The sequence below is a fragment of the Doryrhamphus excisus genome, chromosome 16 (assembly GCF_030265055.1).
Source record: "Doryrhamphus excisus isolate RoL2022-K1 chromosome 16, RoL_Dexc_1.0, whole genome shotgun sequence".
NCBI lineage: Eukaryota > Metazoa > Chordata > Actinopteri > Syngnathiformes > Syngnathidae > Doryrhamphus > Doryrhamphus excisus.
In genome coordinates this window covers 4,322,641-4,337,261 of record NC_080481.1, presented here as the reverse complement: position 1 = coordinate 4,337,261, position 14,621 = coordinate 4,322,641, and the positions used below count along the sequence as shown (strand labels likewise).

At 44.4% G+C, this 14,621-nt stretch overlaps 1 protein-coding gene across 4 annotated transcripts in view; it reads right to left on the bottom strand.

Moving 5' to 3' along the window:
* Window positions 1-14,621, bottom strand: part of aar2 (AAR2 splicing factor) — a 37,263-nt gene extending 22,642 nt beyond the window's left edge. For 3 of the 4 annotated variants that reach the window (XR_009119798.1, XM_058051823.1, XM_058051824.1), the window contains exons 1-4: window positions 14,425-14,621; window positions 13,568-14,357; window positions 13,245-13,474; window positions 12,256-12,429 (exon numbers count right to left, since the gene is read on the bottom strand). Coding sequence is in view for 3 of the 4 variants with exons in the window: in XM_058051823.1 (XP_057907806.1) it covers window positions 12,262-12,429; window positions 13,245-13,474; window positions 13,568-14,333 (1,164 nt within the window). In the remaining variant the exon portion in view is untranslated. Of the gene's footprint in view, window positions 1-9,182; window positions 12,430-13,244; window positions 13,475-13,567; window positions 14,358-14,424 lie in introns of those variants that run through there. The other variant, XM_058051822.1, reaches the window with a different exon arrangement.

Here is a 14,621-nt window from a genome sequence, read left to right as displayed (position 1 = left end):
GTGTTGCATCTCTACTTGTCACAATGGCCTAATTCAAAGAAAAAGAGGATTCACTCTTTCTTCTGGCTGATGTAAGTACATGGAACATGTGAACATGGATGCTTTTTAAACATATTTGTCAACTGAATATTTATTGCACTTAATGATCAACTATGGCCTACTTTTCTCTCTCTACTGTAATCAGTAACAGTTTTCACATTGTTCTTTCATAAACACTTGCCATTAGCTGTTCAGGTCAATACAAGACAAACCATGGTTTTATTGAATAACTGATGAGAAAGACATTATTGTGTTAAATACTATAAAATTATGTTGTCTGATCTTTTGTGTTATTTAGGTGACAACCACCTCAGCAGATGCAGAAGCCAGTCTCTCCCAAGCACACCAAAATTGCTGGCACTTAGTAAGTGTAACTCTCTCTTCCAATGTCAGGTGGAAGAACAAGTGTTAATGTGATAAAATGAAAACATCTCCATTTTATGTAATAGATTCACACAACTGAACACATTGTATTCTCATTGAGGAATCTGATGCAATTCTAGGATTGGTCCATTTGGAAGGACATTACACGTACATAGGTCAAGTAAAAACCTGGATTACCATAACATGACAGCATGTTAATCTCTACACATGTATTTTAATTATAGATATAATTATTTGTCTACTTTTTCATATGCTAAACCATACAGTATAACAATAATTGTTCTACCTGCTGTGTGTGTAATAGGGGACTCTGTTCTGGAGGCGCAGAAATGGATGCTGGTCATGGAGGGAGCCGTACATATTCAGCCAGAGGACCTTCCTGACTTTTCCTCAGCAGCAGCTGTCCTAATGGCCTGCTACTATGTTTTCAACATAGAGTACCAGGAAGAGGCAGCGAATACTTTGGAGTTCATTCAGAGGTTAGTCCACAATTTGCTTCTAAAGACTTGTTGGATTGTAGAATAGTTCACTCCCAAAATGTTTTTTTCTTTTTTTCTAATAATTACCCATGTCATGATGGCTTGAGGACACTCGGTCCCCATCCAGAATCAAGAGTCATGAATGTCTTCTTTCCATATTTTTTCATAAGAATGCACACTGGTCCAGAATCACGAAAAAGTCGATCAAAACTGATCTCTCCGATTTTCGAAAAAAGGGGTATTTTTCCTTTTTTTAGTTCATGAGGAACTGGGGTGTGCTTTTACTTAGGTCCTCGAGCCCGCTGATTAGGAGCAGTGCGCGTTCAAAAGTAAGGTTTTCAGTTTCCTCTTTGTACCGCTTCCCAGCAAGTGAAATGTTGGGCACTTGTGCTCACTAGTGAACGTGCGTGTTTCCAAGTTTTTGTGGTACCTCCAGTCACCCAAGGATGGCAACTGCCCAACCAGGTGGTCGTTTCTCCTTTTGAGCCAATACTGGGAGAATTCCCTTTGGTTGTCGAGCAGTCATTTAGTGTTTGTTCAATGGGTCATATAATACAGAAGAAGGGCCAAGCACAGACTCAAATCAACATCATGTGATACGTACGACATCACTCTTTACTTGGTTGGAAAAGGTTTTGCCACTTTTTGCAACTTTAGGAGTAAACTGGCCCGGCGCCGCAGCGTGTCCCAGCTCCTCGACCAAGGATTTACCGGCGAGCAGCTGGCGTACGCGTCTCAGACGACTCTGAGGAAGGAGGGGAGGCACACCGAAGCTGACATCATCAAGAAAGTGATGGCAGCAGATGGCCCGGACCCTACAGTGGTGCAGGCATCGTACCGCGCACCCCCTCCATCGCTTCCGAAAATGCTGTCGGCCGACGAAGCTCTCGTGTTGCTCTTCAACACCAACATGACGCGAGCTGCGTACCAAGTGGTCCGTGAGACATCGAAGGACCACGTCGCCGACATCTTCCCGCCGTACAACTTCGTATTGGATGCCAAGAAACGATGCCATCCGGCTGGAGTTGCTGTCGACGACCGTGGCGCTTCTGTCCCCGTGCAGCAGTTGGTTGACCACACGGCGTCAAGGCTGTGCACGCTCCAGGCGTTGGTCATCCAATCGTCGGCAGCTCAAGGCTCCTTGATCCTGACCTCTAAGTACGGGTTTGACGGTGCTACCGGTCAACAAGTCTACCGCCATCGACAGTCAACGGACGTCGACGACTCTACCATGTTCCTGGCGAGTATGGTCCCTCTGCGGCTCCGGACCGAGGATGGCCGAGTGATCTGGGCAAACCCGAAGCCAAACTCCACTTTCTTCTGTCGTCCGATCAGCTTCATCTTCGAAAAGGAGTCCAGGGAGTTGACCACCTCCACCTACGTCCAACTCAAGCAGGAGGTGGAGTCACTCACGCCGTCAACCGTCCAACTCACCAACGACGCCACCATCTCCGTCCGCCACGACATGGCATTAACCATGATTGACGGCAAGGTCCACAACGCCATCCAGGACATCCGGTCGCAACAGGTCTGCAGCATCTGCCTGGCCAAGCCTACCGAGATGAACGATATCGACGGAGTTCTGGCCCGGCCCACTGGAGACCGGACCCAGCACGGAATCTCCACCCTCCACTGCTGGATCCGGTCGATGGAGATGCTCCTTCACATCGCGTACAGACTCCCGTTCTGCGAGTGGCAGGCCCGTGGAGAGGAGAAGCAGCGGATTGTCAAGGAACAGAAGCAGCGGATCAAGACCGAGTTTCGTCAGCGTTTGGGGCTCCTAATCGACCAACCCCTTCCTGGCGGATCTGGAACAACCAACGATGGGAACTCTGCCCGCCGCTTCTTCTTGGAGCACGAAACGTCTGCGGACATTCTGGGCCTTGATTCCACCCTGATCCGCCGCTTCAGCCACCTCCTCCGCGCTGCGTCCTCCAACTTCAACCTCGACGAGGAGCGGTTCGGCGTGTACGCGGTTGAGACGGCCAGGATGTTGGTCAGCCTATATGGGTGGTTCAGGATGCCACAGTCGGTCCACAAGCTCCTGATCCATGCTCCCGCTGTCTCCGCCGGCATGCTCCTTCCCCTGGGGGCGATGTCAGAGGAAGCCCAAGAAGCAAGAAACAAGGACTTCAAGGCCATCCGGGAGCACCATTCGCGCCAGATGTCCCGGGTTCAGTCGAACACCGACCTGTTCCACCGTCTTCTTGAGAGTTCTGACCCCTTGATCAGCCCCCTCCGGATGCGGAAGCTGAAGACTCAGACGAACAAGGCCACGGACCAGTTTCCGCCAGAGGTCCTGGCCCTCCTTCGAGCTCCATCGGTAGAGCTGTAGACCCTGGGTGATGGTGGTGGTTGTCTTTCAGGTCGCGGGGGATAAACTTTTAGTGTGTGATATGATGTGAAGTGGAAGGCGTTAAGTTACCAACTTTCAGTGTGTTTTATGATGTGACTTATAAAGTTTTGGTACAAGTCAGTGTTTTTGTGAAAGTTGGCCAACTAAAGTCATTCGTTATTTTCGGTTTTTGAGGTAAAATGAAGAGATACGGTCATGTTTTTGCTTATAGATCATTTTCATGCTGATTTACAATGAATTCACTCAAAAATTAGTTTTGATCGACTTTTTCGTGAATCTGGACCAGTGTGGAATGCAACAAATACAAGTACTGTAAAACTTGGGTCTCCATGGCATGACTAATCCAAACAAAAAAAACATTTGGGGGTGAACTACTCCTTTAAATGTTTCAGCACAGACAATCCATTTTGTCATTTACTAAAGCCTTAGGAGAAATACAAGGATGGACATCTTGTATAGATCATATTAATAAGCCCACACCAGCTTGCCACCTCTCCCCTGCAGCAACTCCAGAGTAGAACAAGGTCCAGCCCCTCTCGAGGAGTTTGGTTCCGGAACCCAAACTGTGGGTTGAGGTGAGTCCAACTATGTCTAGTCGGAATATCTCAACCTCTCGCACAAGTTCAGGTTCCTTCCCCACCAGCGAAGTGACATTCCATGTCCCAAGAACCAGATTTGGCCGCTGAAGACCAGGTCGCCCATGCACCCACCCTTGACCGCCACCCAACACACAATGCACCGGACCCTTATGCTTGCCCCTGTAGGTGGTGGGTCTACGAGGGGGAGATCCCGTGTGGCATCTTCGGGCGGGGCTCGGCCGGGCTCCACGGGTGAAGGCCCGACCACCAGGCGCTCGCCTGCGAGCCCCTCCCCCGGGCCTGGCTCCAGGGTGAGGCCCCGGTATCCCACATCCGGGCGAGGTACGGTTCCTCTTCTTGTTTTTGTTCATATGGGTCTTCTGATTCACTCTTGGTCTGTCCCGTCACCTCGGACATGTTTGCCTTGGGAGACCCTGCCAGGGGCATATAGCCCCAGACAACATAGCTCCTCGGATCACTCGGGCACTCAAACCCCTCCACCACGATAAGGTGGTGATTCACGGAGACTTATTCTGACTTATTGTGTGGAAATATGAGGTAATAACTATAAAAGCAATCTTTACTTGTTAAATGTACTGCAAAAAAGGGTAGTAAGGATAATTCATAATGTCGCCTACAGAGAACACACTAACTCCTTATTTCTAAAATCACAAATACTTAAACTTGCTGATATAGTTAATTTCCAAACAGCTAAAATAATGCATAAGGCTAAAAACAACCAATTACCTAAAAATGTCATCCAATATTTCTCTACAAGAGAGGAGAAATATGATCTCAGGGAAGAACTAAATTTGAAATACTTATATGCTGGATTGAGTAAGGACCTCAAACAATGCACAGCGATGAGCCAATTCAAGAAACAATACAAGCAGTTGATGTTTGCTAAATACAAGGATGAAGAGTCTTGAACCAGTCATGATGTGCTATACATATCACTATATTGACAGTTACTATGGTACCCATTATGTCACTGTATGGTCATATCACCTCGTACTTCGGTACAAGGTGCATTATTAAAAAATGAAAATAAAAAAACCTTAAACTGTATTATGGAAAGCAGGAAGTGAACAAATGTAACAGTTACTGATTGTAAAAGTACCAGGTGGAGGGGTAGGATTTAATAAGCTTTGCTTCTTCCTACTCCTTTTGGACATGTGGAACTGTGGACTGATTATGTGATGCACTCAATTGTATTCTGATGCATGTTCAAATGAAATAAAACCATTACCATTACCTTACCTGGATTTATATCAGGCCATCATTGTCTGACCAACTTAACATCGGACAGTCTCATAACACTGACATCTGTGTCCGCGTTATGAGACTGTGGAGCAGTGAGTTAGCACAACAAATCAGAGACCTTTTCTACAAAAATAACAGGTGGACGAGAGCTTGGATGACTCTGACCTACAAAGTAAAAGACTTCTTTTGGAAGTAAAATGGTATTGGAAGTATCCAATACTCTTATTTGGTATTATTTGTTAATTTTTTAATTAAAATAAATTATAATTTAATTATTAAAATTCAATTCATGTATTCAAATGATACTCTTTGAATAAAATGTAATAGTTATTACATTTGCAGGAAATTCAGTATTACGTTTGCAGTAGGCAAATTGTATTACGTTTGTGGGAAATGTATTACATTTGCGGGCTTATTACATTCAAAGCTGCAGATTTGTATTACATTTGTGTTTGTGTGACAGATCAGTTACAGATACAGATACATCCATTACAAATAATCCCTAATATATGCAAAGGTGTCTATAGGATTAATTGCAGCAGGGATACCCAAGCTTACTTTACAATACAAACATATGATTTTAAACAAAACAGGAATACAGTCTACACAATTTTTAAAAAGACTGGGGTGTTGACCTATCAAATGCTTTTACATTTTTCACTTATATTAATACTACAATTCTAATATGAGCAACAATTACCTATGGTATGTGTATCATGTATCATTTTTAATACAGAACATCAGTACTGGAGGTATTCATTCATGGATGTTCTACTGCGTATCTAAAGCAAGAATGCAATTTGTCTTCCTGTGTGTAAATTCAACATATGGTTGAGACCTTCCTTCTGTGAGGGTAGCTCCCAATGAACAAGAGCTTTTGGATCATGTTTTAAATCCCTTAACGTCGAGAGCTAATATACATTTGGCCCTTTTGGGAGTGGGAGCATGATGGAAAAGAGACGGAAAAGTCTCTAAAAGGCCAATAACTCAGCATGAGACATCATCTGTCAGCCTTGTTCACTGTATTTTTTGTCAGGACACAACGTTCAGTACTTGAAGCAAAGTTTTCCAAGTGACTTTATCTCACAATCCAAATTAGACGAGAGCAGATCCGTCTCAGAGAGGCAGTGGCTGTGTGACTGGCCAAGCACAGAGCATGAAGGGGGATACATAATGAGCATTTTCCTTAAACTCAAATACGGATAATGAACAAATATACTCCTTCCATACTCTTATCCGGCAAAATTGCATTATCCGTTATGGATTCTCGTTTATAATGAGTATCCAGCTCATCCCTACAAGATATCCAAGTGCCTCTTGTTCTAGTTTAGACACGTTATCGAGCTTAGCGTTGGGTAATGGAGCGCCCGAAATTAACTTGAGTCTTGCCCCAATTAGTGGAGGGATTGTGTGGTTTAAGCCAGGTGAGAGCCAGCACCACAGCAACCAATTTCAATGGAATGATAAAGAAATGTATATTAAAGAAGGAAACGTCAAATTTATAACATTAATGTTTTAACATGAGTTCGAGGTGGCATGGATTCCAGTCAGTTTCAGCAGATTGTTGCCAACAGTCTTCAAGAATCAGTGGATATTTCCAACAAGACAATGACCCTAAACACTCCTCCAATTCTACTAAGGCATTCATGCAGAGGAACAAGTAAGACATTGTGGAACGGCCATCTCAGTCCCCAGACCTAAATATGATTGAAAATCTGTGGTGTGATTTAAAGCGGGCTGTCCATGCTTGGAAACCATCAAACCTGACTCAACTGAAGATGTTTTGGAAAAAGGAATGGTCCAAAATACCTTCAACCAGAATCCAGACCCTCATTGGAAGCTATAGGTAGCATTTATTTCTGCAACAGGAGGCTCTACTAAATATTGATGTCATTTTTTTTTGTTGGGGTGCCCAAATGTATTATGCACCTGCCTACTTTTGTTGAAATAATAATTGCAGACTTTCTGTAAATCCTATAAAGTTCATTTTACTTCTCATGTATCCCTATGTTGGTCTGCTATATGATATATTTACCGGGAATGGATGATCCCAACAACTAGTGAAAATCCTGAAAATCATCAGCGGTGCCCAAACTTTTCCAAACACAAAATCACATTAAACAAAAAGAGTATGTATGAGGGGGAAATAATCCAAATGATTCATCAGTATGTGTGAAATATTTAAAGCACGAGTATATATGAGAATAGTAATAAATATGGGATGATCCTGGATGAGGTCCCTGGATTCCTGGATTATTATACAGGACTTTGGGGTTGGCAATAACAAAGACTTTTGGATGACTATTTTCATCATACTCACTTAAAACTCACTTTATCTATGGAGCATTCAGCGGGTAATGCTCCAGGGGGGCCGTGGGAGAAGAGTGCTTTCAAAGCAACCCCTTGACATTCGCACAAAATGCTGAAGAAAATAAAAGGATGAAAAATAATAGTTGATTTCGACGTGTTGGGGGGGTGTTGGGTATTCACATCCTGTCTGTTGCAACAGTGTCTGCCAGAGTTCAGCTCCAGGTGTCACTGCCAAAGACAACAGTCACTAAAAAGGGAAGTTCGAGATCAGTTATGTGATGGGCAGGTGGGAGGCGGGAGGAGAGTGACAGCTATCTGATGGACTGTGGGCCAGGATCATTTCAGACCTGCGGCGTGTCTAAAACCTACTGATTAAATACTCGCCCAATGTTTAGTTAAGCTCTCATGGAAGAATGACCTCATGGGCGCAGACACATTTATTAGTGCAGTAAAACATGGCCTGGCATGTTATTCGAGTATTTGTTGTGCCACTGACATGGTTTCACCTGGGCCCCGTTTCACGAAGCAGGTTTAGTGAAAATGTTAACCCTGAAATGAGGGAAACTCTGAGTTTTCCGTTTCACAAAGGGAGGTAAGTCAAACCAGAGACAGAGGAGTAACTCCAGCCTGTTTCACAGAGAGAGGTAACTTAACCTCGGTGTCAGTTACTATGGCAACAGACTCTGTGAACATAACCTGGTCGGGACCGGGTTTTCTTCAATGAACCTCGAGTTTCTTTCTGTCTCCGCCCTCTTACGCTACACACGGTGTGATTCATTCATTGTCGCGCGTGTTTAAAGCCAGTTTGGTCGTTTTTCATAATGACCATCACCAACAGCAGTAAAATAAACAGAAAGACAAAATTTTTTTTATTTGGTCTTCTTTATTTCCTACAAATAAGAAAAAAAAAAAGGTTTCTTACGTTTTAATTGTTACAATCATCAACACAATTCACCTATGACCATGCACCCACCTCTAACTTGTGTTTTAATAATTCAATTTCCAGATCCGTTTTAGTTATCTGGCGGTCCAGCAGCAGCATTTCTTTTTCTGTTTTTGTACTGTTTTTAATAAATGCACTTTGTAGATTTCTTTTAGTGGTAGCTGGGAACACATAAGGATGACATTATTTGAGGGACCCTCTTCCTGCTGCCCAGCCATGCTCTGTTAAAATGGATAAGAATCCGTTAATACTTCAGTGTAGGCTAAAAGTCACTATAATCCACAAAAGCATGTAAAGACATGTGAATGGAGAGGAAATCAGTAACATCAAGATTTTACCTCTGTAGGCCTCTCAGGCTCCCTCTCAGACGCCACAGAGAAGGCAGCAGACATTGTGGTCCCATCATCTTCATCATCCTGTTCAGAGTGTTGTGTTTCACTATGCTATACTTCAAATATGGCAAAATCTCTGGACTATTGGCTACTTACAGTTAAAGTGGCACGTGGATCCACTAGATCAAGTACGCCTTCAGAATCTGTTGAGACAAAAGAAAAACACATGAAAGGGAAATTAACATTGAACTATAGGTCCAAAAGAAGTTTGAGGCCTAGGCCTATTGCATCTTATCAAGGCTGGTGGCTCCTGTGTAATCATGTCCGAGGATGAGGTTCCTCCAGGGATCCCCTCTGCAACTGGCCTCCCGACAGTCTGACTCATGGCCAGCTCCTCTGCCTCGGTCAGACGTGGTGGGGGTGGTCCTCTGCCAGTTTTGCGGGCAGATGCCCGCTTTCTGTTGGCTGAGTAGAAGTTAGATGTTGCTTTTCATATGTCTGATTTAACTGTATACAGGCGAGGACATTTATGTGTGTGAAAACAATATTATGTTGGAGATAATGCACACTGAAACAGCCGCTGAATGATATTTAGTGGTAAACATGATTAAAAAGAGGCACCCTGACTGTTATGCTGAGGGCTTACCTGTTTGAACAATGTTTTTATATTTAATCTTCAGCTGCTTCCACGTTCTTTTTTCGCCGGTGGGATTACATCTAAGTGACATAAATTGTAGCTGTAACACCATTCTACTTGTTTGCATCTGTAGCCTAATATTATTGTGATTGCATAAATGTATATAATAAATTTAAACTTACGCATTGACTCGAGCAGTAATCTTGTCCCACGCCGACTCGCGTTCTTTTGCTGCTGCAGCCGTGTTGCTTTTCTTTTTTAAAACGCTTTCAATGTTGCTTTTCTTTTTAAAAACGCTTTCAAATTCGCCGTATGACCGCATTAATATATCCAGTTCCAGAGGACTGAAATATGACGATCTTTTCTTATCACTCGTTGCCATGGTGAATCGAGGGAACGGGGCTCTATTGATGAGGGCTTTTTAAAGTCGTGGTGCACGCGCTTAACTCAGAGTGAACAAACTCTGTGTTGATTGAACCAAATGAAATCACGTGTTCTGAAACCCGTAACTCAGAGTTTCCTGTCTCAGAGTAGATCAACTCAGAGTTCAGGGTTAGACTCAGAGTTGGTTGAACCTGCTTTGTGAAACGGGGCCCTGGTCAGTCAGTCTGCATGGGAACATGAGGCAGATAAACAAACACAGCCAAAGCCTCAAAAGAAGTGTACTGCTTTTGCTTTGAGCGTCTGTCTGCAATCCCTTTGAGTGCACCCCCAACTGCCCTGTCTGTATGTCTGGACACCAAACTTCCAAATATGATTGAGCCCAAACTGCACCAAAGTGTCCCGGATCGGCAGGCCATATTTGGAGGGTCTGATAATAACAGCTTTCAGAATGAGATCGGGCCGATCTGTTTGCCGTATAACCTTTGTAAAGTTGGGCCACACTCCGACATGGTATAAAAATGGCATTGTAAAACAAGTTAATTTGGGGAAAAATGAAGCTGATTTCATAGGCCCCTAAGAGAGTTGGAGAGAGTGTTAAAAAAATAAAGTAATATTTCTAAATCCCACCACAAATTGATCTATAACCATGTCAAATGACCCTAAAAGTATTTTGCATCCCCATTGTTTACAATTGTATCCTTAATTGGATGGACATTTATTGGTTTAGGATTGGATTACTTTCTGTCATGCCCCCCTTCGGCGACAGAAATGTTTTGCACACACCCGATTTCAAATAGTATTGAGGAACTGATATCTATTTATTTATCTGTGCTGTACAGACTTAACTTGAAACTGAAATCAGGAAATTCCAACAAAATTGAGAACTTGGAAGAATACAAGCATATCCAAGAGTCAAACTGCAGAGTTGCCCCCACCATTTGAGAAGCACTGGATTAGGTACCTGACTGACAGAGATTCGTTACAAAATCCCAACAATACTGTTGGTCAGGTTGTGTGATAAAAAAAAACGTCAATTCAGCAATACTTTGGCTGCATTATTAGTAATGCTTTGAAGACCTATAAAAAATACAATTGAATCAGAATGGAAGCCAAAAATGTAAATTGGGCCTATTACTATTTTTTGAGCATATCCTGTCTTGTTTGAAAGTAGGGCCCCTGGAAATCTGGGGGGCCTACGAAAATGCCTGTGTTTGCCAAATGGTAGGTCCGCCCCCTTGTGCAACTATTATAATAAGTTCCATCATGGCAGACAAATAGAACGGCATGCTCCAGCTCCCAGTCAGGTGAATGCAAATGTAGCGTTGCCCTTCAGTAGAGAGATAGACGTAATTATACGTGGCCTAATTGTGCCATCTTGCTGTTTACTGTCATTCACTAAAGGAGGGCCTGGCACACCAAACACATCCCACTGGGGTCATTCTGGAGACCGTACTCATCCGATTTCAACCTCAGACTGGAAAAAGCTCATTACTGTTTACTATGTCTTCTATCATGTGATCCAAACTGGTTACTTGCATCCTGGAAAATAAGCCACATTCAGAACCTGTGGTCTGATACTGGACCACAATCTGCATTATAACCCCATGTGTACTCGTGGATGCAATTTGCCCAACATTCATTTTATTTCCATTCCGATAATTACATTATGGTTGTACTTTCGCAGGTAATTTAAGCAATTAAATACAGCAGAAGAAACAAAAACCTGGGGGGAGTAGAGATGACACTACTATTGAATGGCCGGCTCTAGTGATATGACAAAACATGTTTCCACGTATCCATGCTGTTCAGCATCAAAACCCAACAGCAACTACATAGTCTGATTCCATGCAGATTAGCATTATCGCTATTACCTACAGTACATACTGTCCTAAAATGTTCCTCTTTGGCCTTTGACCCAGCATATAATTTCATTTACTGAAACACTTTCATTGTATTGATCTGCTACTTGTTTTCTGTCATTTGGAGTTTTGAGACCCGATGCGTTCTTTATAGCCTACTGTGGCCGATTCGCGACATTGCAGATTTTTTAAATGACATGACAGAAGTATAGTACACCAGTTTTTAAACACAGACATCACCAACGTGGACGTGTCTGCGTGCTGTAGTACATCTCGTCAGATAATTTAGTCAAAATAATTCACTGTAATAGCTTAGATTATGCATTCTAAAAGGGAGAACCATTTGAATGAGTGGTAGCGTTAAAGACAATGCACTGTATGCGGTGTAACCAAACTACATATGTTTCAGCACTAGTTATCATACATGTATTATTTATTATGAATGTTGCATCATTTATCAATACATTACAACCCTTAAATCCTATGCGAACATGTTATTTAGAAAAATGCTTAACAGGGTTACTACCACCCACCAGCAGGGGGCATAGTTGGTGTGTACAGCTAAGCAACAGAACAGGACACGTAGGTCAGGTTTCCTCAATGTGTGGCATGTAGACAAGTGGTGTCGCATCTGGTGAGGGCTAACATCTAGTGTTGAATGATCTTTCCCAGTCCTAATCATTATCAATACCTGAACTCAGTCCATAGTAACACCCTCAGGTGGCTCCACCACGACGGGGGCGCAGTCATCCAAGTCTGCATCAAAATCCCAGGAAAACTTCCTGGTCAGATGGGCTTTGAATTTCTCCGCTCGCTTGCGGAGCGCACCATCAACTCCAGAACCGCTGGCGAACTGGAAAAAGTCCTGGCAGAAGAAGTCAAAGTTAGTTTTTCATTTGTATGTATAGAAGCAGTAGTCCAGTGAAACAATGAGTTGGTAAAATAACACCTGGCTAAAAGACATTCATTTAGGAGCTTTTGTCGCCACTATTCTTTAGTCATGAGCTTTGGGTTGAAGGAGATGGCGGATTCAAGCAGCTGAAATGAGTTTCCTCCGTAGGGATGCTGGACTAAGAGATAGGGTGAGGAGCTCAGAGCACAGCCGCTTCTCCTTCACATGGAGGAGAGCCAGGAGAGGTGGCTCGGGCAGAAGGGCCCGGGCAGACCGAGGACACACTGGAGGGATTATGTGTCACAGCTGGCCTGGGGACGCCTTGGTGTCCTCCCGGTGGAGCTGGAGGAGGAGGCCGGGATGTCTGGGCTTCCCTACTGAGACTGCTGCCCCAGCGACCCGGAACCGGATAAGCGGTGGGGAATGGAATTGTTCAAACTTGAAAAAGTGAACCAGACCACAAACAAGCAACAAGCCCAATGCTGTACAATCCTCAGCCAGCACTAATACTGCAGAGCAGGTTATTGGAAAGAAGAGTACAGCAAGTGTAACGTGCATGAGTCTCACACCAACAGCTGGGGAGCACAACCAACATTTACAGATAATAGAGCATTATTCTTCAAATGCCGCTACCCTGGAGTTCATCTGGAGGTTGACTACAGTTACAGCGTTTGTGACCAGGCACAAATTAGAGACCCCCGGAGGTGATTTATTTTGGACCACGCACACAGCAACGATAGGAGGCTTAGCTATTCCGCCATATTAAAGCTGATGAGGTAGGTATGCACCTGCAGTGTGGTGGTGAGGAAGTTGTTCTGAGAAACAATGTCAACAAAAAAGTCGGGGGGGATTTCTCCCAGCTGGTGGTACAGCACAGCAATGAGCGCCAGGTAGAGTTCCTTGTGCTTCTGCATGGCCAACTCCGATCGACACAGCAATGTCAGAAGACGCTTCCAGTGCTCAAAGCCCTCATACACATTTCCAATAAGGAAGCACACGAAGGCAAATTGGAGCTCACCTGAGGAAGGAAATGGGTTTTATTCAGGTTAGAGCATGTCTTTTCAAAAGGTGGGGGGTGCGGGGGGTAATAAAAAAGAGTCAAGGCACTCACCCAGCAAGTTCAGGGGCTTCTGCTGGTGGCTCTTCTCAAGCACAGTCTCCAGGGCATAGGTGAGGTCCATGCTGCACTGGGTGATCTGGGCTGGCGTGGCCCCAGGAGGGTAAGTCTTCTCTGGGAGGACAGAGAACCGCAGCCGTGTCCCCTCTCTCTCCTTCATCTTGGGGAGCCTTTCGAGACCCTCCCTCATGGTCTGGCAGGCTGTGTCGTTCCTCGGTTGGTCAACACGGTCCTTGGTATGTCTAAAATGAGTCTCAGGAACAACATCGCTGTAGGCACACACTCGACCTGAGAGGGGTTGCAGGTTGATGGCCATTTCTTCACTCAGGCGGTCTGTGAGGGACACCCACTTCCTCATGACCTCATATGGATAGGGTCCAAGGTATGGGTCTAGATCTTGGAGATTCGCTCTGATTCGGCTGAGTTCCTCCTCGTTCTGGGAGGCCGAGAAATCCAGATCCTCTTCTTTGGGGTCCCAGTTAGCCAGCAGTAAGTCTCTGGGTTTGAGACTGAGGAACATGCCTGTCTTGGGACCAACTTCTCCTCCACAGCTCGGTGGATTGACAGAGCAATAGTTGAGGAAGTGCAGCCCCGGAGGGATCATCTTAACTCCCCGGAAGCGGGGACCAACCTGCCAACTCTTGCAGTCAATGCCAATCTCTGTACCCTGAGGAACCCCGAGCAACACCAGGGTAGCTCCCTCCTCGAACAGCCTCCGAGCAACATCAGGGTCCATGTCTACGCTGCTGCTGCTAGCCATGTCTGTCACCTAAATCTGTGAACACTGTTTAAAAACGACTAGAATAAGCGATCTCCACTTCCCAGTACGAACCGACAGCGTTCATACTCACAGTTTTTGAAGGCCCTCGTCAATAGTCGTCACAGAACCATGCGGATTGAATGCTAGCTTTAAAGATAAATGTAATATGTAAGGGATACTTGTAGCAGTAATTCCTATTTACCACACCCTAAACCATGTTGATGTTGCCAATCGGAAAGAAACCGCGTCCTGCTGAAATTTGGCTCCGGGTAGGAACCAACGTTTTAA